The 25,602-nt window shown below is 43.9% G+C and overlaps 1 protein-coding gene across 6 annotated transcripts in view; it reads right to left on the reverse strand.

Annotated features, from left to right (window-relative positions):
* Positions 1-25,602, reverse strand: part of usp25 (ubiquitin specific peptidase 25) — a 551,935-nt gene that overhangs the window by 64,820 nt on the left and 461,513 nt on the right. For all 6 annotated transcript variants that reach the window (XM_072259857.1, XM_072259852.1, XM_072259853.1 and 3 more), the window contains one exon: positions 11,683-11,861. In XM_072259857.1, the coding sequence (XP_072115958.1) occupies positions 11,683-11,861 (179 nt within the window). The remainder of the gene's footprint in view (positions 1-11,682; positions 11,862-25,602) is intronic.

A 25,602-nucleotide genomic window follows, 5' to 3' on the forward strand; every position in this document is an offset into this window, starting at 1 on the left:
GTCCTGGCTAGAAAAATTCCTCCTCATCTCTGTTCTAAATGGGCATCCCTCTAATTCTGAGGCTGTGGTCCTAGACTCCCCCTACTATAGGAAACAACCTTTCCACATCCACTCCTATCTAGGCCTTTTAGTATTCGATAGGTTTCAATGACATTCCCCCCTCATTCTTTTGAATTCCTGTGAGCAGAGGCCCAGAGCCATCAAATGTTCTTCATATGTTAACCTTTCCATTCTTGGAATCATTCTCATGAACCTCTTCTGGATCCTCTCCAATGCCAAAACATCCTTTTTGAGATAAGGTGCGCAAAACTGCTCTCAATACTCTCCAAGTGCGGTCTGACCAATGCCTTAAAGCCTCAGAATTACATCCTTGCTTTTATACTCTCACCCTCTCAAAATGAATGCTCACATTGCATTTGCCTTCATTATCACCAACTCAACTGCAAGTTCAAGTTTAGTGAATCCTGCACAAGGTCTCTTAAGTCCTTTTGCACGTCTGATTTTTGAATTTTCTCCTCACTTAGCAAATAGTCTACACCTTTATTCTCTCTACCAAATGCATGGCTATACACTTTCCCACACTCTATTCCATCTGCCACTTTTCTGTAGACTCCCTGCTTCCTCAGCACTACCTGTCCCTAGACCTATCTTCACATATCCACAAACTTTGCCACAATGCTGTCAATTCCGTCATCCAAATCAATGAAGCGGTCCCAATATCAGCCCCAGTGGAATACCACTAATCACCAGCAGCCAACCAGAAAAGGCCACTTTATTCCCATTCTTTGCCTCCTGCCAATCGGCCACTGCACAATCAGTTGTAGCGGGCAACGGAGTAGCGGGAGACAGAGTAGGAAGGCTTTGGCTCCTGAGGCTTCGGCAAGCAGAGGCTGAAGTAGAGCTTCACTCCAAGTGAGGTAAGGCAGGGTAAGTTCCTTAAGTAAATCTAATTACCTTAAGAGTAGGTAATGGAGACAGCAGTTAGGGCTGTTGAGTGCTCCATTTGCAGTATGTGGGAAGTCAGGGTGAGCACAATTGTCCCTGATGACTACACCTGTAAAAGGTGCATCCAACTGCAGCTCCTGACAAACCGAGTTAGGGAACTGGAGCTGGAGCTGGAGCTGGAGCTGGATGAACTTCGGATTATTTGGGAGGCAGAAGCAGAAATAAGCAGGTGTTACAGGGAGATAGTCACCTCTAAGAGTCAGGAGACAAGTAGCTGGGTGACTGTCAGGAGAGGGAAAGGGAACAGACAGAATGAGCAGAGCACCCCTGAGACCATTCCCACCAATAATAAGTACATCGTTTTGGATACTGTTGATGGGGACGACCTACCAGGGACAAGTTGCAGTGGTGGCGTCTCTGACACCAAGACTGGACCCTCAGCTCAGAAGGGAAGGAGGGAAAAGAGGAGAGCAGACATGATAGGGGATTCGATAGTTACGGGACAGATAAGAGGTTCTGTGGAAGAGATCGAGAATCCCAGATGGTCTGTTGCCTCCGTGGTGCCAAGGTCCGCGATATCTCGGATCATGTTCTCAGTATTCTCAAGAGGGAGGGTGAGCAGCTGGATGTCATGGTCCATGTAGGGACCAATGACATGGGTAGAAAGAGTGAGGAGGTCCTGAAAGGCGAGTTTAGGGAGTTAGGCGCCAAGTTAAAGGACAGGACCTCCAGGATAGCAATCTCAGGATTGCTACCAGTGCCCGTGCAGGTGGGTTCAGAAATAGTAAGATAATGCAGAACAACACGTGGCTGAAGACGTGGTGCAGGAGGGAGGGCTTCAGATTTTTAGATAATTGGGCAGTTTTCCAGGGAAGGTGGGACCTGTTCCGGCGGGACGGTTTACATCTGAACTGGAGGGGGACAAATATTCTTGCAGGTAGGTTTGCTAGAGAGGCTCCAGTGCATTTAAACTAGATACCCGGGGGGGGAGGGGAACCAGTGTTGGAACAGATGTAGGGGAGAAGGAAGAAAAAGAAAATAGTAAAGTTGTTTGCACCATTAGTAATAAACAGAGAGTAAGAGGTGGAAAATTTCTTAAATGCATTTATTTTAATGCTAGGAGCATTATAAGAAAGGTGGATGAGCTTAAAACCTGGATTGATACCTGGAAGTATGATGTGGTGGCTATTAGTGAAACATGGTTACAGGAGGGGTGTGATTGGCATCTAAATATTCCTGGATTTCATTGCTTCAGGTGTGATAGAATCGGAGGGACAAGAGGGGGAGGTGTTGCATTGCTTGTCAGAGAAAATATTACAGTGGTGCTCTGGCAGGATAGATGAGAGAGCTCATCTAGGGAGACTATTTGGGTGGAATTAAGGAATGGGAAAGGTGTAGTAACACTTATAGAGGTGTATTATAGACCACCAAATAGGGAGCGAGAATTGGAGCAGCAAATTTGTAAGGAGATAGCAGATATTTGTAGTAAGCACAAGGTTGTAATTCTGGGAGATTTTAATTTTCCACACATAGACTGGGAAGCCCATACTGTAAAAGGGCTGGATGGTTTGGAGTTTGTAAAATGTGTGCAGGATAGTTTTTTGCAGCAATACACAGAGGTACCAACTAGAGAAGGGGCAGTGTTGGATCTCCTGCTAGGAAATGAGATAGGTCAGGTGACGGAGGTTTGTGTTGGGGAGCACTTCGGGTCCAGTGATCACAATGCCATTAGTTTCAATATAATTATGGAGAAGGATAGGTCTGGACCCAGGGTTGAGATTTTTGATTGGAGAAAGGCTAACTTTAAGGAGATGCGAAAGGATTTAGGAGGAGTGGATTGGGACAATTTGTTTTCTGGGAAGGACGTAATAGAGAAATGGAGGTCATTTAAAGGTGAAATTTTTGAGGGTACAGAACCTTTATGTTCCTGTTAGGCTGAAAGGTTAAAAGTTTGAGAGAGCCATGGTTTTCAAGGGATATTGGAAACTTGGTTCGGAAAAAGGGAGATATTTATAATAAATATAGGCAGCATGGAGTAAATGAGGTGCTCGAGGAATATAAAGAATGTAAAAAGAACCTTAAGAAGGAAACTAGAAAAGCTAAAAGAAGATATGAGGTTGCTTTGGCAAGTAAGGTGAAAATGAATCCAAAGGGTTTCTACAGTTATATTAATAGCAAAAGGATAGTGAGGGATAAAATTGGTCCCTTAGTGAATCAGAGTGGACAGCTATGTGTGGAGCCAAAAGAGGTAGGGGAGATTCTGAACAATTTCTTTTCTTTGATATTCACTAAGGAGAAGGATATTGAATTGTGTAAGGTAAAGGAAACAGGTAGGGAAGTTATGGAAACTATGATGATTAAAGAAGAGGAAGTACCGGCGCTTTTAAGGAATATAAAAGTGGATAAGTCTCCGGGTCCTGACAGGATATTCCCTAGGACCTTGAGGGAAGTTAGTGTGGAAATAGCAGGGGCTCTGACAGAAATATTTCAAATGTCATTAGAAACTGGGATGGTGCCGGAGGATTGGCGTATTGCTCATGTTGTTCCATTGTTTAAAAAGGGTTCTAAGAGTAAACCTAGCAATTATCGGCCTGTGAGTTTGACCTCAGTGGTGGGTAAATTGATGGAAAGTATTCTTAGAAATGGTATATATGATTATCTGGATAGACAGGGTCTGATTAGGAACAGTCAACATGGATTTGTGTGTGGACGGTCATGCTTGACAAATCTTACTGAATTTTTTGAAGAGTTTACTAGGAAAGTTGACAAGGGTAAAGCACTGGATGTTGTCTATATGGACTTCAGTAAGGCCTTTGACAAGGTTCCACACGGAGGGTTAGTTAGGAAGGTTCAATCGTTAGGCATTAATATTGAAGTAGTAAAATGGATTCAGCAGTGGCTGGATGGGAGACGCCAGAGAGTAGTGGTAGATAACTGTTTGTCAGTTTGGAGGCCGGTGACTAGTGGTGTGCCTCAGGGATCTGTACTGGGTCCAATGTTATTTGTCATGTACATTAATGATCTGGGTGATGGGGTGGTAAACTGGAATAGTAAGTATGTAGATGATACTAAGATAGGTGGAGTCGTAGATAATGAAGTAGGTTTTCAAAGCTTGCAGAGAGATTTAGGCCAGTTAGAAGAGTGGGCTGAAAGATGGCAGATGGAGTTTAATGCTGATAAATGTGAGGTGCTACATTTTGGTAGGACTAATCAAAATAGGACATACATGGTAAATGGTAGGGCATTGAAGAATGCAGTAGAACAGAGGGATCTAGGAATAATGGTGCATAGTTCCCTGAAGGTGGAATCTCATGTGGATAGGGTGGTGAAGAAAGCTTTTGGTATGCTGGCCTTCATAAATCAGAGCACTGAGTATAGGAGTTGGGATTTAATGTTGAAATTGTACAAGGCATTGGTAAGGCCAAATTTGGAGTACTGTGTACAGTTCTGGTCACCGAGTTATAGGAAAGATGTCAACAAAATAGAGAGAGTACAGAGAAGATTTAGTGGAATGTTACCTGGGTTTCATCACCTAAGTTACAGAGAAAGGTTGAACAAGTTGGGTCTTCATTCTTTGGAGTGTAGAAGGTTGAGGGGGGACTTGATAGAGGTATTTAAAATTATGAGGGGGATAGATAGAGTTGGTATGGACAGGCTTTTTCCATTGAGAGTAGGGGAGATTCAAACAAGAGGACATGAGTTGAGAGTTAAAGGGCAAAAGTTTAGGGGTAACTTCTTTACAGAGTGGTAGCTGTGTGGAACGAGCTTCCAGCAGAAGTGGTTGAGGCAGGTTCGATGTTGTCATTTAAAGTTAAATTGGACAGCTATACGGACAGGACAGGAATGGAGGGTTATGGGCTGAGTGCAGGTCGGTGGGACTAGGTGAGAGTAAGCGTTCAGCACGGACTAGAAGGGTCGAGATGGCCTGTTTCCGTGCTGTAATTGTTATATGGTTACTCTATCCATGCTAGTATCTTTCCTGTAATACCATAGGCTCTTATTTTGTTAAGTATCATGTATGGCACTGTGTCAAAGGCCTTCTGAAAATCCAGGTACACAACATCCACTGATTTTCCTTTGTCTATTCTGCTATCTATTGGATCCCTAACCTACTAGGCCTTGCCTATTTAAATGCCTGACTAAATGTCTCCTAAATGCAGTGACTTGCATCTGATTCCACCACCTCCTTTTGCAGAACAATCCAGCTATCATTTAATCTCTGTGTAGAAAAAAAATTGCTTACATCCCCTTTAAAACTCTGTCCTTTCATCTTAAACATACCCTCTTGCTCTTTTCCAGCACAGCCTCCAATGCTCCCCATCCTTTCCTGGAAGGCTGCAAACAGTGACACCATGGTTTGAAGCCGAGTCCTTGCTATGACCAAAACCCTACAGCTCCTCCGCCATCTGCAAATAAACCAGGTAACTGGACTTGCAGCATTCCATCCTATCAATGTCCAACAGGGCCTTGCGATCACAAGAAAAGTGACTAAGACATCACTCGCTGTTAGACTGCATACCACCTTGGCGCACCAACTCCTACGCCTCTCTAGCAACATGGTCCACACCAAACCCCTTCAGTTCCTCCAACAAACAACTCATTGAACGGGTAGATCTGCAGTACCTTAAGTTCTTAATATCCAGGGTCTTGCAATTGTAAAAATACGCTTAAAAAAGACAATCACAAACAAAAGAAAATCTGCAGATGCTGGAAATCCAAGCAACACACAAAAAATGCTGGAGGAACTCAGCAGGCCAGGCAGCATTTATGGAAAAGAGTAAGTCAACATTTTGGGCTAAGACCCTACAGCATGACTGGAGAAAAAAAGATGAGTTGTCAGAATTAGAAGGTGGGGTAAGGGGGAGGGAGAAACACAAGGTGACAGGTGAAACCTTGTGGGCGGGGGGGAAGGGTGAGGTAAAGAGCTGGGAAGTTGATTGGTGAGAGATCCAGGGCTGCAGAAGGGAGAATCTAATAGGAGAGGACAGAAGGCCATGGAAGAAAGAAAATGGGAAGGAGCAGGGACTAGGCAATCAACTTCCCAGCTCTTTACTTCACGCCTCCCCCACTCCAAGTTTCACAGATCACCTTGTGTTTCTCCCTTCCTCCCCCCACCTTCTAAATCCGACTCCTCATCTTTTTTTCTCCAGTCCCGCTGAAGGGTCTCAGCCTGAAACGTTGACTGTACACTTTTCCATAGATGCTGCCTGGCCTGCTGAATTCCTCCAGCATTTTGTGTGTGTTGCTTAAAAAGGACAATAACACCTTCCATTGGTCCCTTAGAAACCGCTGCGTCCGAGCGCACCAACATCTTACAAGAAATCACCATATTGTCATATGCCTTTGCCACCACCACATCCATCTGTATTGCTCCTTTCAGAGAACTACGGACTTGAATAGTGAGGTCACTCCGTTTACTTGCATTTCTTAACATGCTGCCATTTACAGTGTACATCATATTCCTATTAAACTTCCAAAAATGCATTACATTGGACTTGCTGGGATTAAATTCCATCTGTAGCCCTCTGCCTATCTCACCTCTTGATTTACATCATGTTTGTAGTCAAACAATCCCTTAACTGAAATCCACAACACTACAGACTTTCAAGTCATTTACCCAGACTTGTTCTTCAAATCTTTGTGCAGCACTACAAACCTTAGTCAAGAAAGGATAAAAAAAAGGCATCCGTTAGTCTTGCGAGACCATGGATCTGCATCTTCATTCTCCAGGGCGCAGGCCTGGGCAAGGTTGTATGTAAGATCAGCAGTTGCCCATGCTGCAAGTCTCCCCTCTCCACAACACCAATGTTGTCCAAGGGAAGGGCAAGGGTCAATACAGCTTGGCACCAGTGTCGTTGCAGTGCAATGTGTGATTAAGTGCCTTGCTCGAGGACACAACACGTTGCCTTAGCTGGGGCTTGAACTAGCCTTAACCACTTGGCCACGTCCCCACACAAGAAAGGATATAAATAGGTTAAACTCAGTCAAATTTACCTGACTGATCAGGTAATAATTACACCAATGGTTTTGATCAGAGGGCATAATTTTAAGGTGATTGGAGGAAGGTATTTGGGGAATGTCAGAGGTAAATTTTTTGAACAGAGAGTGGTAGGTGAAGCACTCCGCCTGTTAGAAGCAGATACTTTAGGACATTTAAGAGACACTTAGGCACATGGATGAAAGAGAAGTGGAGGGATACAATATAAGGGAGGGAAGGGTTAGACTAATCTTGGAGTAGGTTTAAAGGTCAGCACAACATGGTGGACTGTACTGCTCTATGTTCTGTAATCTCTGAATGGTCAAGTTGTCTTATAAACAATAAAATATAGGTACAGGATCAGACTCTTGAATTTGCTCCGCCATCAATCATGACTGCTTTTGTTCAACCTCATTCTCCTGGCTTCTCCCTGTAACCCTTAATCCCAATCCATTTCTGCCTTAACTACACCCAACGGCCTCTGCAGCCCTCTGCGGCAACAAATTTCATACACTGACCATCCTCTGACTGAAGAAATTCAAAGTTCAAAGTACATTTATTATCAAAGTATGTAGAGTACACCACATCTAACCTTGAGATTCGTCTCCCCATAGGCAGCCACATAACAAAAAATCCCAAAAGAACGCATTAAAAAATAGACCGTCAAGCACCAATGTGCAGAAAATAAAACAAATCCTACAAACAATGAAAGCAAGCTAATAACATTTAGATATGAAGCTTACAAAAATGAGTTCACAGCAACAAAGGTAGTCACAGCCGATCTAAGCCCGTTATTTGCAATTTCTCCTCATCTCCTTTTTTAAATTGTTGTCCCTTTGTCTTAAGGCTGTGCCCTTGATCCTAGACTCTCCTACTAATGGAAACATCTTTTCCACATTCACTTTGTCCAGGCCTTTCAGTATCTAGTAGATTTCAATGAGATTCCCTCTTCATCTTCCTGAACTCCATCGAGCACAAGCTCAGAGACATTAAATGCTCCTCGTGTTAAGCCTCTCATTCCTGTGAATCTCCTCTGGATCCTCTGCGGGGTAGCACGTCCTTCCCTGGATACAGGTCCCAAAGTTATTCACAATATGCTAAATGCAGTTTGATCTACCGCTTACAAAATTTCAGAAGTGCATCCTTGCTTTGAAATTCAAGTCATCTCTGGATGAATGTTAACATCACATTGACCTTCCGTATTACTAACTTGACCTGCACGTTAACTTTGAAGGAGTCCTGAACTAGGACTCAAATTCAAATTCAAGTTTATTGTCATTCAACTATACACATGTATACAGCCAAATGAGACATGGTCAAGGTGCAAGAACACAGTACGTATAGTCACCCAGAGCACATGTAGTTACAATCCAGCCCATACAGTCACAAAATTAGTCCCCGAGTGGTACGGACTTAAGATTGATGGGTGTTATGTTTTGTAACTCCAAAACATAACACTAATCGAAAGAAAAACTTGGGAGCCCTAGAGAATATGTCTTAGTTTTGTTTTTACTTTAAGTGAGGTGCACACTTATAATGTGTCATGTAATGATGTATGCCATTCACATATGCTTACGTATAACCTGTGGTTCTTTAGGGTTCTTATAGCAAGGGGTGGTAATGGTGTGCGTCTCAAATAGCCTCTAACAACCAAGTCCAGCTCCTGGCCTTCACGTGTGGCTTAGCTACTAAGCCCAGGGGAACCATTTCTACTGACAGGAGAAGGGAGAAAGGCAGGTGACTGGCGCCTTAAAACCAATCGCTCTGAGCAGATGGGGCTCATCAGCCGTAGTTGGCAGCTCATCCAGAAGGAAAACTCTGATCTTAAACCTCCACTGCCTTGAGGCTATACCCACTTATGGAGAAGGCTGCAGGAGTGAACCCCAAGGGAAAACTAAGAGCTGGAACGCCTAAAGCAGTCCTACGTTGAGTTCAACGCTGACTGGCAACTCTTGCAATGCTGCTGACACCAAACTGTATCGGTCGCTGCCATTTTTTCAGTTTCGACCGATGCATGGTGAGGGGAAGCTTGCTACATGGACAACAGTCTGTTCTCCATATTGAATTAGCACACACAAAATGCTGGAGGAACTCAGCAGACCAGGCAGCATCTATGGAAAAGAGTACTGTCAACGTTTTGGGCTGAGACTCTTCAGCAGGACCGAAGAAAAAAAAGATGAGGAGTAGAGTTAAAAGATGGGCGGAGGGGAGGGAGAAATATTGTACTGTGCTGGGCTTGTGTATCTATGCAGTTAGAATACAACATCCATGGTCAACCCTGACCAATGGTGGGCTCGTGACATATAACCCCTTAGGAATTATTTAAACAATCAAACAAAGAATGCTTAAACAAACAACATATTTAGAACACTGCTCAAATATTATATATAGGCAATCGTTAGTCTCGTGAGACCATGGATTTGCACCTTGGAAGGTTTCCAGGGCGCAGGCCTGGGCAAGATTGTATGGAAGACCGGCAGTTGTCCATGCTGCAAGTCTCCCCTTAAACATTAGTGAAATATTAAATACACACCATACTGACAAAGTGTGAGGTGCATATTTATGTAAGACTTCATGTTACTGGCATGATTATAATAAAACAAACAGTTGTATAAATATGTGAAACTACAGCAACAAAAGATGAAAAGAGATCAGTGATGTGTCTGTCAGTTGCAGAGTTGGTGGGGGAGGACGTGGGTGGGTGGGTGGTAAGGCATGGAGACAGATGTACTCTGTCGAATAGAGTTTAGAATTGTTATTTTTATCATTATTTTCAGGGTAGTTTAACTTTTCTCTACTTGCTTGCTTATAAACTCATCTATTTCCATGTAAAATTTCAGTGAATTTTCCAGTAATTACAGCACTGTTGTTTATGCATTTTTCTCAAAAATTCTTTGTTTTCAGTAGCAGGTGTGACTTCATTTAAATCTGGCTATTTTCTAGGTTAATTGTTATCACTGGAATTTTTGTTATCTCTGGTCTGAGAATGGGACTGTTTTTTCCTTTATCTTTTCATTTCTTGTTCAGTCTTTGCTCTTATAACACTTAATAAAATTGCTTAGCGAAATGTTTTGCACCTCATTCTTGACTCCCGAAGAACCTATGAATCACAAAAGCATCGGGATCCAACAAATCCCTGAATTTACTCCCTGGTTAGAAATGAGGAGATGTTGAGGTAAACCGAGTTTATATTCTGCTGGAGCTCAGGAAGTTTAGAGCTGACTTCAGTGGAACACAGAAAATCCTGCATCGCATGTCAAATTGGATATTTCCTTACGTAGAGGAACCTAGAACCGGAGTTGCTGTTTAAAGATAAAATGGTGACTTGATTGGATGGGACTACAACTAGGGGTGATGCATTACGGGTAAAAGATGAAAAGTTTAACGGGAACATGAGGGGAAATTTCTTCACTCAGAGGGTCTTGAGAGTGTGGAATGAGCTGCCAGCACAAGTGGTGCATGCAAGCTCAATTTCAACGCTGAAGAAAAATTTGGATAGGTACATGAATAGCAGGGGTATGGAGGGCCATGCTCAATGCAACTGGGCAGCTTAAACGGTTTGGCATGGACCAGATGGGCTGAAGGGCTTGTTTCTGTGCTGTTGTTTTCTATAACCTGATGGATAGTAGGGGTATGGGGGGGGGGGGGGGCGTTATGGTCCAGGTGCAGGTCGATGCAGATGCAGACCTAGATGGGCTGTTTCTGTGCTGCACTTTTCTGTGACTCTATGACTGCCCACGTCAGATTTCAGAAAAAATGGCTTCTCTCTTTGGAGCCATCTTCCTGAAAGAACGATGGAAGCAGAATCTTTGAATGTATTTAAAGCTTCTGTATGTTAATGATAAACAAGAAGGTAAACTAAGGTGGGGGTTAGTCAGAATTCACCATCGAGGTTATAAGCATGGCAACTGCGATCTTATTGAGTGCTGGAGCAGCTTTGAAGGGGCTGAGTCACTAACTCAACATGAAATACATTTCCCAGAGTCAAAGAATGGAGAACCAGAGGGGATTGGCTCAAGGTGAGAAAGGATAGATTTATTGGGAAACTGAGCGACAACTCTTTCTCCCAGGAGATAGTGAGTATATGGGAGTAGCTGCCAAAGGAAGTGGCTGAGGCAGGTGAATTAATAGATTTAAAAGGCACTTGAACAGGGATATGGATAATGATAAGATACTGGTAAATGGGACAAATTCAGAAAGGCATCTTGGTTGGCAAGGACCAGATGGGCTGAAGGGCCTGCTTCCTTGTCGTATGACTCTGTAGCATTATTTCTGTTCTAATTTACATTTTTGTCAAATAAATCAATTTGTCTGTAAAACAATTATGATTTATTTGCTTAAAAACTAATTTTACTAACTGTAAAGTGCTGTGGTATGTCCCAAAGATTTCAAAGGTTAGCTTTTTTTGTCACATGTACATTGAAACATAGAGTGAAATGTGTTGCTGCATCAATGACCAACACAGGCAGAGCGTGTGTGAGGGGCAGCACGCAAGTGTCACCATGGTTCCAGTGCTAACATAGCAGGTCCTCAACTTATTAACCCGACTCTGTATGCTTTTGGAATGTAGGAGGAAACTGGAAGATCTGTAAGAAACCCACGCAGTCACGGGGAGAAAGTCCAAACTCCATATAGATTCTGGCAGGAATTGAACCCAGTTTGCTGGTGCTGTAGAGTGTTCAGCTAACTGCTACGCTACCATGCCTCCCAAAGATCAGAGGAGCTCAGTTTATTTTGAGAAGGAAAGTAATAAAAAGTACCGTTCATCGAAAGTGAGGTTGCGATCTGCAAACTGCTCGAGCAGCGTCCTCTCGATGATTTTCTTTGGCGCTTCGTTGTGAAGCAAGTAGACAATCACGTGCTTCAGTCGGTTGTCATTGTCCAGGGTGGTGTCCTCCTGAGCCAGCCGCACCAAACGCGAGTACTCCGCCGTGAAAGCCTGGAGGGACAAGAAAACCCACCAGAGACGCATTCAGAGGGCGCTGACACTGCTCCGAACCGCTGCTGGTACCCAAGGGTGGGACAGGGGTGAGGACATGGGAAGACTGAAACGAAACAGAACCACCGTTTCTGCCGAAAACATGCAGAAGTAAATCTGTGATTTAATGCACACAATACATACCAGCCTCAAATGGGCTTCTTGTTAAAGCTTGCTGTTATTATCACATGCTATAGTGAGTTAATTAAAACATTCTATCCACGTAGACAATAAACCCTAGACTTTTATTCCCGCATATTGGCTGTGGACATTGTTAACTTACCTGAGGGGCAATAGATTTACATCTGGAAGACGTAAGAAGGGTCAAACAGACCTCACTTGAGCCTCCCATACAGAGTTGCTGTGACGTGATTCAGCCCAGATGGGATGGATACCCAGAGCATAATGAATCTGTGGAATCCATTGCCACAGATGGCTGTAGAGGTCAAGTCATTGAGTATATTTAAAGCAGAAGTTGATAGGTTCTTGATTGGTCAGGGCGCCAAAAGTTACGGGTAGAAGTTATGAAAATGGGCTTGAGAGGGATAATAAATCGGCCATGATGGAATGGTGGAGCAAAATTGATGGGCCAAATGGCCTAATTCTGCTCCTATGTCTTATGGATAGCTTCAACTAAGATATGGAAACACAAAAGATTGCCAATGCCACAGCCTGGAGCAAAAAGGGAACTGCTGGAGGATCTCAGTGGGTTAAGCAGAACCTGAGGAGGGAAAGGGATGGTCAAGACCCTACAGATTCCTGCTGCATTCTGTAAGGAGTTGGTAAGCTCCCTCCATGACCGTGTTTTCTCCAGGTGCTCCGGTTTCCTCCCATATTCCAAAGGCATACTGGTTAGTAGGTTAATTGGTCACATGGGTGTAACTGGGCGGTTCCGGCTCATTGGGCGGGAAGAACCTGCTTCAATCACTAAAAAAAAGAAATAAATGAAGGCGTGACCAGTTGTTGAACTGTCATCCACCACTCAAATGGTCACTGGGAATGGATGGTCACTTTAACAAAGTACTGACCATGCTCGATTTGGCACAGTGTCCTCAAAAGCAGAAAGGGAAAAATAAAATATATTGTTCAAAACTCTACTGATCAAACTCACACAGCTTGCTTCCAGTGCATTACACATATCAGTGGTTCTCTCTCCTAGACCCTTTTCCTTTCCCCAGTCCAAATTAAGGACGATAGGGGAAGTACCTAGTTACCAACAGTTTTGGACAATTGCACTATCTCTGGGATTGCTTTCCAGTTAAAGAGCAGCTTTATTTGTCACATGTACTTCAAACCGTACACTGATACAGAGCTCCTTCTCCAAGGATCGTCACCACGATCCCCAGAGCGATAGAGTCTGGAATTTACCATCTGGCACTTAGCTCTGGGTAGAGTTATCCATGGCAAGAGGGTTCCAGACAACGGTGGAGGAAGGCTGCAGCAGTGAAGGGTCCCCAGTCATCTTACACTCCATGCCATTTGACTCTAACTGCAATCTATCAAGGGCCATGTGGTGGCTGCCCATGCATCAGCCTCCATGCATTAAAGTCACAAACAGGCATTCTCCATTAAGGGAAACCAGCCCAACATCCCAGATTAAGTCCTATGTGGATCTCAGTTTGGCCTCTAGATCAACCCAAACACCCACCAATAACCCCTTATGCTGGGTCAAAATCATGGAATTTCCTCCCTAACTGCACTGTGAGTGTGCCTACACCTCAGGGACTGCAGCGGTTCTGGAAGGCAGCTCATCACCACCTTCTCAAGGGCCACTAGGGATGGGCACTAAATACTGGCTGAGCTGGCGACGCCCATATCCCAGAAATGAATAAAAAACCCTTAGAAGAACATCATACTCAACTCGAGCCATCATACTGGAGTGAAATGCATCGTTCGCATCAAGGATGTGCTGGCGGGGGCAGCCCACAATTGTCACCATGCATCTGGCACCAATATGGTACGTCCACAACTTACTAACTCTAAACCATACAACTTTGGACTGTGGGAGGAAAGTGGAGCACCCGGAGGAATCCCATGCAGTCATGGGGAGAATGGAAAAACTCCTTACAGACAGTGGCAAGAATTGGCACTGTAAAGTGCTATGCCAAATGGTACACTACCATACAGCTCAAAATAAGCGTCACTCAAAGGAGCTGGCTGAACTGAGAACACAAAGGCCAGTCAATGCATCTCAATCACTGGCACAGATCTGTTGAAGAAGCCACAGAAAAATAACTCTCAGTAAATACAATCACATTTTCAAATCTCTCTCTCTCTCCTGAGCTTCCAGATGATATCATTCCACAAGATTTAAAACTCTGGCTGGCAAGTGGGGAAAATTTGGTGAAGCTGTTTACAGTAGAGCCAGTGTGTTTATTCGGCTTGGGAACTCCATAGGTTATAGTTTGAACACAGTTTCATTTCGATCTTTAAGTATAGTTTGCCGGCAGGAACTGAACTTGAGGAACTTGCCTTAAGACACACACCATTGGAGCTATTCGGCCCACTGAATCTGTTCTGTCATTCGATCACAGCTGAAATATTATCCTTCTCAGAGGAAGTTCATGAGAATGATCCCAAGGTTAATGTATGAGGAGTAATTGACGGCTATGGGCCTGTTCTTACTGGAGTTTAAAAGACTGAGAGAGATCTCATTTGAACTTACTAAGTATAGAAAGGCTTAAAAAGAGTGGACAATTGAAGTATGTTTATAATAGTGAGGGAGTCTAGTACCAGAGGGCACGGCCTCAGAATAAGAGTCTGTCCCTTTAGAATTACTTTAGCCAGAGGATGAATCTGTGAACTTCATTGCCAAAGACGGTTGCGGAGGCTAACTCATTGGGAATGGTGGAGCAGTAGTGATGGGCTGAAAGGCCTAATTCTGCTCCTATCCCTCCTTGAAGTTACATGGTTGTACATGTTAATAACAGAGCTTTGGACACCAGAGTAGGCTGGTTGATTTCTGAGTCCTGTTTCCAGGGGATAAAGATGGACCTTCATCTCAATTCAGCTTTGTTTTCTAACCAAACACAATTCTGGCTCTGCAGTGAAAAGGTTGATCGAGGCAAAGGGTCATAGAGCAATACGGCATGGATAAAGGCCCTTCGTCCCACTGAATCCATGCTGATCGCAGGGACCACCCAGTTAGTCCCAAGGTCCAGTGTTTGGCCCACAACACTTCAAGTCCTGCCTCTCTGTGTAATTATCCAAGTATTTCTTCAATGATGCTACAGACTGTAAGGTTTCGGTAGCGGTTTTGTTGTGATATTGTTGCATTGCAACGTGGCAAGTCAAGGTTGTGTTGAACTTGGTGCGCATGTTGAAAATGGAACAGAAGAGCACAGGAAAAGGCCTCAAGATGTTCTGGAAGATATTTCATTACTTGCTAAATTATTTGTGGTAATATTACTTTATCATCTGGGGTGGGACACCTACCACCCAGGATATGCTCTCTTCTGGGAACCCCACCACCCAGATCATGCTCTCTTCTTCCTGCTCCCATCAGAAGATACAGGAGCCTCAGGACTCACACCACCAGGTGCAGGAATTGTTATTACTGCTCAATCATCAGGCTCTTGAACCAAAGGGGATAACTTCACTTGCCCCATCATTGAAATGTTCCTACACCCTATGGACTCACTTTCAAGGACTCTGAATGTCATGTTCTTTATATTTATTGCTTATTTATTTATTATTGTTACTTTCTTTTTGTATTTGCACAGTTTGTCATCTTTTTCACAGTGGTTGAACACCCAAGTTGATGTGGTCTTTCATTCATTCTATTATGGTTATTATTTTATTATGGATTTATTGAGTATGCCCACAAGAAAATGAATCTCAGGGTTGTGTATGGTGACATAGGTGTACTTGGATAATAAATTTACTTTGAACTTTGTGTTGTGAATTATACTGTATGTACTGTATTGTGCATTTTGTGTGGCGTTTCGTTCAGCAGTGTACATGCATAAGGTTGAATGACAAAAACTGAACTTGAACATTTGTGCCGAACAGGAAGCCAAATTAAACTAAATCTCTTCTGCCTACACAAAATCCATAACCCTCCAATCCCAGCACATTCATATGTTTAAAAAGCCTCTTAAACACTTCAACCTTAACTGCTTCTGCCATTACCCTGCTCCAGGCAGTCACCACTCTCTGTGTGAATAAAACTTACCTTGCTCATCAGGTTTAAACTGCTGCCTCTGACCTTAAGTACATGTTTCTCCAGAATTTGACATTTCTACCTTGGGGAAAAGGTTCTGTCTACCTTTTATGGTTTTATAAGGCGTTGGTCAGACCACACTTGGGAGTATTGCGAGCTGTTTCTGGCTCCTTATCTAAGCTGGCTGGCGTTGGAGAGGTTTCCAGAGAAAGTTCATGGAAATGTCCCAGGAATGAAAGGGTTAACGTATGAGGAGCATTTGATGGCTCTCAGTCTGTATTCGCTGGAGTTTAGAAGGAGGATTTTATTGAAACCTATTGAAACTTATAGAAGACAAAGACAGAATGAATATAGAGAGGATGTTTCATATAGTGGAGGAAGTTTAGAACCAGAGGGCAGACAAGCCTCAGAATAGAAGGACGTCACTTTAGAACAGAGATGAGGAGGAATTTTTTTAGACACAAGGTGTCGAATCTGGGGAATTCATTGCCAGAGTCAGCAGTGGAGGCCACGTCAGTGGGTATATTTAAAGTGGAGGTTGATAAATTTTTGATTAGTAAGGCTGTCAAAAGTTACAGGGAGAAGGCAGGAGAATAAGGCTGAGAAGGATAATAAATCATCCATGATAGAACGGCAGAGCACTCAATGGGCAAAATGGCCTAATTCTGCTCTGATGTCTTATGGTCTTATCTCTGATTTTAATAAGCTTATCAATTTCTCTCAGGTGACCCCTCAGAAAGCAACCCAAAAAGCATGTTCATTACATTCAGTGAACCACTGGTGAGTTAGGTGTGTGGAGCAGAGCCTGAATACTTTCAACAAATTTGAGGGAAAAGGGTACTGCATATATTATGCTGCTGCATTTTATTCCTTCTTATCCCAAAAACGCCGCACTCCGGACGCAGTCTACATCCATGAACGAGCATTCTGTTGTTCTCCAACCAACGGCACCTCAAGTCCTCAGCCAGGTGTGATACTATAGTGAGCGTTGTACCCAAGCCTCCTCAATGGAGGAGGAGATGGCGGCGCGACGCAGCGCACAGTGGCCACTCTGGTGAATATCTGCTATCTGTCAAGTAGGGTGCCGTGCACAATCCTGATTTGATGGACACAGACATGAGAGCACGGACGAACATCTGGAGAAACTTCTAAAATGCCTGCTTTGCTGCTGCCGCTACTGTGTGATCCAGAATCTCTGGAGCAGAAGGCCCCGAGCCCTCGGCTTTGCTTGTTGCTCGGCGGCCGGGGCGGGGTCGAAGCGCTCGGCAAAGGATAGTGCTCGGAGAGGCTGTGTCGGAGGCTCGAAGTTTTCGGACGGACTCAGAGTCAGCTGTGGTCGGGTGCTTCCAAAGCATCAGCAGTTGTTGGCGCCTGGAGGCTTATGGCAGGGAGAGTTTCTCTCTTTTGCAACCTGCTATCGGGACTATCGGGAGTCGATCAGAACCTTGAGACTTCTTTTTACCGTGCCCATGGTCTGCTCTCTATCAAATTATGGTATTGTTTTGCACTGCTGTAACTATATGTTATAATTATATGGTTTTGTCAGTGTTAGTCTTTGGTTTGTCCTGTTTTTTTTTGTGATATCACTCTGGAGGAACATTGTATCATTTCTTAATGCATGCATTTCCAAATGACAATAAACGAGGACTGAGTGTCCTCATAATCTAATCATCTAAAGATTAAACACTAGCTTCGTTTATCATGCGTACATTGGAACACCCAGCGAAATGTGCCATTTTACAGCAATGACCAACAGTCCAAGATGTGCTGGGGACAGCCTGCAAGTGTCGTCGTGCGCCAACACAGCATGCTCACAACTTACTAACCCTAACTTGTACATCTTTGGAATGTGGGAGGAAACTGGAGGACACAAAGGGAGAACTTACAAACTAATTAGAGACAGCCCATGGAACATGGAACATAGAAATCTACAGCGCCTTACAGGCCCTACGGCTCACAGTGTTGTGCCAACCATGTAACCTACTCTAGAAATTGCCTAGAATTACCTACCGCATAGCCCTCTACTTTTCTAAGCTCAAATTGAGCTTAGCAGCAGGAACTGAAGCACGATTGTGATAATTGGTGCTGTAAAGCATTATGCTACTGTACAGACTGATGGTCTGATGTTCAACCATCAGACATAGGAGCAGAATTAGGCCATTGGGCCCATCGAGTCTGCTCCACCATTCCATCATGGCTGATTTATTATTCCTTTCAACCTCATTCTTCTGCCTTCTCCCCGTAACCTGTAGAGAGGAAATTTCCTATGGTGGGAGCGTCTAAGACCAGAAGAGACAGCCTCAGAATAGAGGGGCGACCTTTTAGAATGGAGATGAGGAGGAATTTCTTCCAGAAAGTGGTGAATCTGTGGAATTCATTGCCACAGGCAGCTTTGGAGGCCAACTCTTTATATCTATTTAAGGCAGAAGTTGATAGGTTCTTGATTGGTCAGGGAATGAAGAGATACGGAAGGGGTGGGGGTGGAGGAGGCAGGAGATTGGGGCTAATAGTTAAAATGAATCAGCCATGATGAAATGGCAGAGCCAACTCATTGGGCCAAATAGTCTAGCTCTGCTCCTATACTTTATGGTCTTATGGTAACTTTTGACACCTTTACTAATCAAGAACCCATCAACCTCCACTTTAAATTTACCCAATGACTTGGCCCCAACAGCTGTCTGTGACAATGAATTCCACAGGTTCACCACACTCTGGTTAAAGACATTCTTCCTCATCTGTATTCTAAAGGGATACATTTTATTCTCAGGCTGTGTCCTCTGGTCTTAAGACCAGGGTCCGGGATATTTCTGATTGCGTCCAAGATATCCTGAAGTGGGAGGGTGAGGAGCCAGAGGTCATGGTACATATAGGTACCAATGACATAGGTAGGAAAAGGGAAGAGGTCCTGAAAGGAGAATATAGGGAGTTAGGAAGGGAGTTGAGAAAAAGAACTACAAAGGTAATAATCTCAGGATTACTGCCTGTGCTACGCAACAGTGAGAGTAGGAATGCAATGAGGTGGAGGATAAATGTGTGGCTGAGGGATTGGAGCAGGGGGCAGGGATTCAAGTTTTTGGATCATTGGGACCTCTTTTGGCGTAGGTGTGACCTGTACAAAAAGGATGGGTTACACTTGAATCCAAGGGAGACCAATATCCTGGCGAGGAGATTTGCGAGGGCTACTGAAGTGACTTTAAACTAGAATGGTTGGGGGGTGGGAATCAAATTAAAGAGACTAGGAGAGAGGAGGTTAGTTCACAACAGGGGGATGGGAACAAGTGCAGAGAGACAGAGGGGTGTAAAATGAGGGTAGAAGCAAAAAGTAGTAAGGTGAAAAGTAAAAGTGGCAGGCTGGCAAATCCAGGGCATAAGTCAAAAAGGGCCACTTTTCAACATAATTGTATAAAGGGCTAAGAGAGTTGTAAAAGCAAGCCTGAAGGCTTTGTGTGTCAATGCAAGGAGCATTCGTAACAAGGTGGATGAATTAAAAGTGCAGATTGTTATTAATGAATATGATATAGTTGGGATCACAGAGACATGGCTCCCCAGGGTGACCAAGGATGGGAGCTCAACATTCAGGGATATTCAATATTCAGGAGGGAGAGACATGAAAGAAAAGGAGGTGGGGTAGCATTGCTGGTTAGAGTGGAGATTAACGCAATAGAAAGGAAGGACATTAGCTGGGAGTATGTGGAATCGATATGGGTAGAGCTGCATAACACTAAGGGGCAGAAAACGCTGGTGGGAGTTGTGTACAGGCCACCTACCAGTAGTAGTGAGGTTGGGGATGGCATTAAACAGGAAATTAGAAATGCATGCAATAAAGGAACAGCAGTTATAATGGGTGACTTCAATCTACATATAGATTGGGTGAACCAAATTGGTAAGGGTGCTGAGGAAGAGGATTTCTTGGAATGTATGCAGGATGGTTTTTTGAACCAACATGTCGAGGAACCAACTAGAGAGCAGGCTATTCTAGACTAGGTATTGAGCAATGAGGAAGGGTTAATTAGCAATCCTGTCGTGAGAGGCCCCTTGGGTAAGAGTGACCATAATATGGTGGAATTCTTCATTAAGATGGAGAGTGATATAGTTAATTCAGAAACAAAGGTTCTGAACTTAAAGAAGGGTAACTTTGAAGGTATGAGACGTGAATTAGCTAAGATAGACTGGCAAATGATACTTAAAGGGTTGACGGTGGATATGCAATGGCAAGCATTTAAAGATCACATGGATGAACTACAACAATTGTCCATCCCAGTTTGGCAAAAGAATAAATCAGGGAAGGTAGTGCACCCATGGCTGACAAGGCAAATTAGGGATAGTATCAATTCCAAAGAAGAAGCACACAAATTAGCCAGAAAAAGCAGCTCACCTGAGGACTGGGAGAAATCAGAGTCCAGCAGAGGAGGACAAAGGGCTTAATTAGGAAAGGGAAAAAAGATGAGAGAAAACTGGCAGGGAACATAAAAACTGACTGTATAAGCTTTTATAGATATGTGAAAAGAAAAAGATTGGTTAAGACAAATGTAGGTCCCCTACAGACAGAAACAGGTGAATTGATTATGGGGAACAAAGATATGGCAGACCAATTGAATAACTACTTTGGTTCTGTCTTCACTAAGGAGGACATAAATAATCTTCCGGAAGTAGTAGGGGACAGAGGGTCTAGTGAGATGGAGGAACTGAGGGAAATACATGTTAGTAGGGAAGCGGTGTTAGGTAAATTGAAGGGATTAAAGGCAGATAACTCGCCAGGGCCAGATGGTCTGCATCCCAGAATGCTTAAGGAAGTAGCCCAAGAAATAGTGAATGCATTAGTGATAATTTTTCAAAACTCGTTAGATTCTGGACTAGTTCCTGAGGATTGGAAGATGGCTAATGTAACTCCATTTTTTAAAGAAGGAGGGAGAGAGAAACCAGGGAATTAGAGACTGGTTAGTCTAACATCGGTGGTGGGAAAAATGCTAGAGTCAGTTATCAAAGATGTGATAACAGCACACTTGGAAAGCGGTGAAATCATCGGACAAAGTCAGCATGGATTTGTGAAAGGAAAATCATGTCTGACGAATCCCATAGAATTTTTTGAGGATGCAAATAGTAGTGTGGGTAGGGGAGAACCAGTAGATGTGGTATATTTGGATTTTCAAAAGGCTTTTGACAAGGTCCCACACAGGAGATTAGTGTGCAAACTTAAAGCACACGGTATTGGGGGTAAGGTATTGATGTGGACAGAGAATTGGTTGGCAGACAGGAAGCAAACAGTGGGAATAAATGGGACCTTTTTAGAATGGCAAGCAGTGACTAGTGGGGTACCGCAAGGCTCAGTGCTGGGACCCCAGTTGTTTACAATATATATTAATGACTTAAACGAGGGAATTAAATGCAGCATCTCCAAGTTTGTGGATGACACGAAGCTGGGCGGCAGTGTTAGCTGTGAGGAGGATGCTAAGAGGATGCAGGGTGACTTGGATAGGTTAGGTGAGTGGGCAAATTCATGGCAGATGCAATTTAATGTGGATAAATGTGAGGTTATCCACTTTGGTGGCAAAAACAGGAAAACAGATTATTATCTGAATGGTGGCCGATTAGGAAAAGGGGAGGTGCAACGAGACCTGGGTGTCATTATACACCAGTCTTTGAAAGTGGGCATGCAGGTACAGCAGGCGGTGAAAAAGGCGAATGGTATACTGGCATTCATAGCAAGAGGATTCGGGTACTGGAGCAGGGAGGTACTACTGCAGTAGTATAAGGCCTTGGTGTATTGTGTGCAGTTTTGGTCCCCTAATCTAAGGAAAGATATTTTTGTCATGGAGGGAGTACAAAGAAGGTTCACCAGATTGATTCCTGGGATGGCAGGACTTTCATATGAGGAAAGACTGGATCAACTAGGCTCATACTCTCTGGAATTTAGAAGATTGAGGGGGGATCTTATTGAAACGTATAAAATCCTAAAGGGATTGGACAGGCTAGATGCAGGAAGATTGCTCCCAATGTTGGGGAAGTCCAGAACATGGGGTCACAGTCTGAGGATAAAGAGGAAGCCTTTTAGGACCGGGATTAGGAAAAACTTCTTCTCACAGAGAGTGGTGAATCTGTGGAATTCTCTGCCACAGGAAACAGTTGAGGCCAGTTTATTGGCTATATTTAAGAGGTAGTTAGATATGGCCCTCGTGGCTAAAGGGATCAGGGGTATGGAGGGAAGGCTGGTACAGGGTTCTGCGTTGGATGATCAGCCATGATCATACTGAATGGCGGTGCAGGCTCGAAGAGCTGAATGGCCTACTCCTGCACCTATTTTCTATGTTTCTATGACTCCCCCACTATTGGAAACATCCTCTCCATATCCACACTATGCTGGGCTTTCAATATACAATAGGTCTCAATGAGATCCACCCCCACCCCATTCTTCTGAACTCCAGTGAGTACAGGCCCAGCGTGACCAAATACTCCAAATAAGTTAATCCCTTCATTCCTGCTTGTTCACACAGGGATGCATGCTTTACAGTATCAATCATCTGAAGTAGCCACCTGCAATCAGTACCCTGGCCAAAGTTCCCTTCAACTCTTCTATATCCACCAATCACTACGCTTCTCACAGCACAGACGGCATAGAAGCGTAGTGGCCAGCTTAATAGTTTACAACGTCAATAAGACCATAAGACACAGGAGCAGAAGTCGGCCATTCGGCCCATCGAGTCTTTTCTGCCATTTTATCATGAGCTGATCCATTCTCCCATTTAGTCCCACTCCCCCACCTTCTCACCATAATCTTTGATGCCCTGGCTACTCAGATACCTATGAATCTCTGCCTTAAATACACCCAATGACTTGGCCTCCACTGCTGCCTGTGGCAACAAATTCCATAGATTTACCACCCTCTGAATAAAAAAATTTCTTCGCATTTCTGTTCTGAATGGGCGCCCTTCAATCCTAAGTCATGCCCTCTCGTACTAGACTCCCTCATCATGGGAAACAACTTTGCCACATCCACTCTGTCCATGCCTTTCAACATTCGAAATGTTTCTATGAGGTCTCCCCTCATTCTTCTAAACTCCAAAGAATACAGTCCAAGAGTGGGCAAACGTTCCTCATACGTTAACCCTCTCATTCCCCAAATCATTCTAGTGAATCTTCTCTGTACCTTCTCCAATGTCAGCACATTCTTTCTTAGATAAGGAGACCAAAACTGCCCAAAGTACTCCAAGTGAGGTCTCACCAGCGCCTTATACAGCCTCAACATCACATCCCTGCTCCTATACTCTATTCCTCTAGAAATGAATGCCAATATTGCATTCGCCTTCTTCGCTACCGACTCAGCCTGGGTTCAATTTCCACTACTATCTATAATGAGTTTGCATATTCTCCCTGTGATCGCGTGTTTCCTCCGGGTGTTCTTGTTCCCTCCCAGATTCCAAAGTGAGCTGTAGGCATGTCTTGTTTGTGTCAGAAGCATGGCGACACTTCTGGGCTGCCTTACACATCCCAGATTGTGTTGGACATTGGTGCTAACTAACCTTTAAGGTCTTACAGACACAAGAGGCTGTAAATCCTGGACCCTGAAGCAACAAACAAGCTGCTGTGTAACTGAGCAGTTAAGCAGGATCCATGAGGGAAAGAAATAGTTAATGTTTCGGCTCCAAACCTTGAATCCAGGAAAAGATCTTTATTCGTGGAATTAAGGAACTTAAAGTGCATTTCATTTCAAGCTCAATCTAGTTTCCAATGAGATCAGAGTTGCACTGTTGTTTGGCTGAATGCTTTTGGACATTACCTTGTGGCAGATCTGTGAACAGATGTAAGATCGGGGTTCAATTCCCTGCTGCTGTTTGTAAGGTTCTCCCAGTGACCGTGTGGGTTTCTTCCGGGCACTCCGGTTTCCTCCCACATCTTGGAATCGTATGGGTTATGGTTACTAAGTTTTGCCTGCTATGTTGGCGCTGGAAGCAAGGCAACACTTGCGGGCCACCCCTAGAAAACTCGGACAGTGGTGAATATTGCAACTTGAACACTCAAGGTGTTGTCAGAGGGAATGCTGCTCTTCCGTTATTTAATGCTTCCAATGTGAGGCCAACCAAAGAGAGCAGGTTCCTTAGTTCCATCCCACCTCTCCTCATTTCCCTATAGTCTAGCACTTTATTCTCTCAGACATGCCTATTAACTCTCCTGTAGTTTGTTTGACACTATGCAGTCATAATGGGCGGCACGATAGCGTAAGGGTTGGCGCAATACTTTACAGTGCCAGCTGGTCGGGATTCAACTCCTGCTGCTGCCTGTAAGGACTGTGAATGTTCTCCTCTTGACCATGTGGGTCTCCCCCTAAGCCATATGAGTTAGGGTTAGTACGGTGTGGGCTGCCCCTGAACATCCTCGGGCTGCACTGATCATTGATGCGAAACAGCATACTTCACAGTATAGTTTAATGTTTCCATGAGGCATACGAGCAGAATTAGTCCACTTAGCCCGTCAAGTCTGCTTCATCATTCCACCATGGCTGATTTATTATCCTTCTCAACCCCATTTTCCTACCTTCTCCCTGTAACTTTGATGCCCTGATTAAACAAGAACATCAATCTCCATTTTAAATATCCCCAATGACTTGGCTTCCACAGCCATTTGTGACAATGAATTCCACAGATTCCTCCTCATCTCTGTTCTAAATGGATGCCCCTTTATTCTGAGGCAGTGCCTCCGGTCCTAGACTCCTCCACTATGTGAAACATCCTCTCCATATCCACTCTATCGAGGTCTTTCGTATTCAATAGGGTTTAATGAGATCCCCCTCATTCTTCCAAACAAGTCCAGAGCCATCAAATGCTCCTTTAAAACATCCTATTCCTGGAAAAATTCTTGTGAACCTCCTCTGGATTCTCTCTAATGCCAGTACATCTTTTCTTAGGTAAGACGCTCAAAACTGCTCACAATACTCCAAGTGTGATCTGACCAATGCCTTATAAAGCTTCAGCATTACATCTTTGCTTTTACGTTCTAATCCTTTTGAAGTGAATACTAAGATTGCATTTGTCTTCCTTACCACTGACTCAACCTGTAAGTGAACCTTTAGAGAATCCTGCATGAGGACTCCCAAGCCACTTTGTACCTGATTTTTGAAAAGTCTCCCCATTTAGAAAATAGTCTATGCCTTTATTCCTTTGGTAAAGTGCATGAGCACACACTTCCCTGCACTATATTCCATCTGCCACTTCTTTGCCCATTCTCCTGATCTGTCTAAGTTCTTCTGCAGACTGCCTGCTCCCTCAACACCATCACCACCTATCTTTGTGTCACTTACAAACTTGGCCCCAAAGCCATCAATCATCATCATAATCATTGAAATAATACATAAAAGTGGTCCCAACACCAACCCCTCTGGAATACCACTAGTCACTGGCAGCTAACCAGAAAAGGCCCCCTTTAATCTCACTCTTTGTCTCCTGCCAATCAGCCAATGTTCAACCCATGCTAGTATCTTTCTTGTAATACCACTGGCTCCTAACTTGTTAAGCAGCCTCAAGGGTGGCACCTTGTCAAAGGCTTTCT

This window comes from Mobula birostris, chromosome 6, assembly GCF_030028105.1.
Source record: "Mobula birostris isolate sMobBir1 chromosome 6, sMobBir1.hap1, whole genome shotgun sequence".
Lineage (NCBI taxonomy): Eukaryota > Metazoa > Chordata > Chondrichthyes > Myliobatiformes > Myliobatidae > Mobula > Mobula birostris.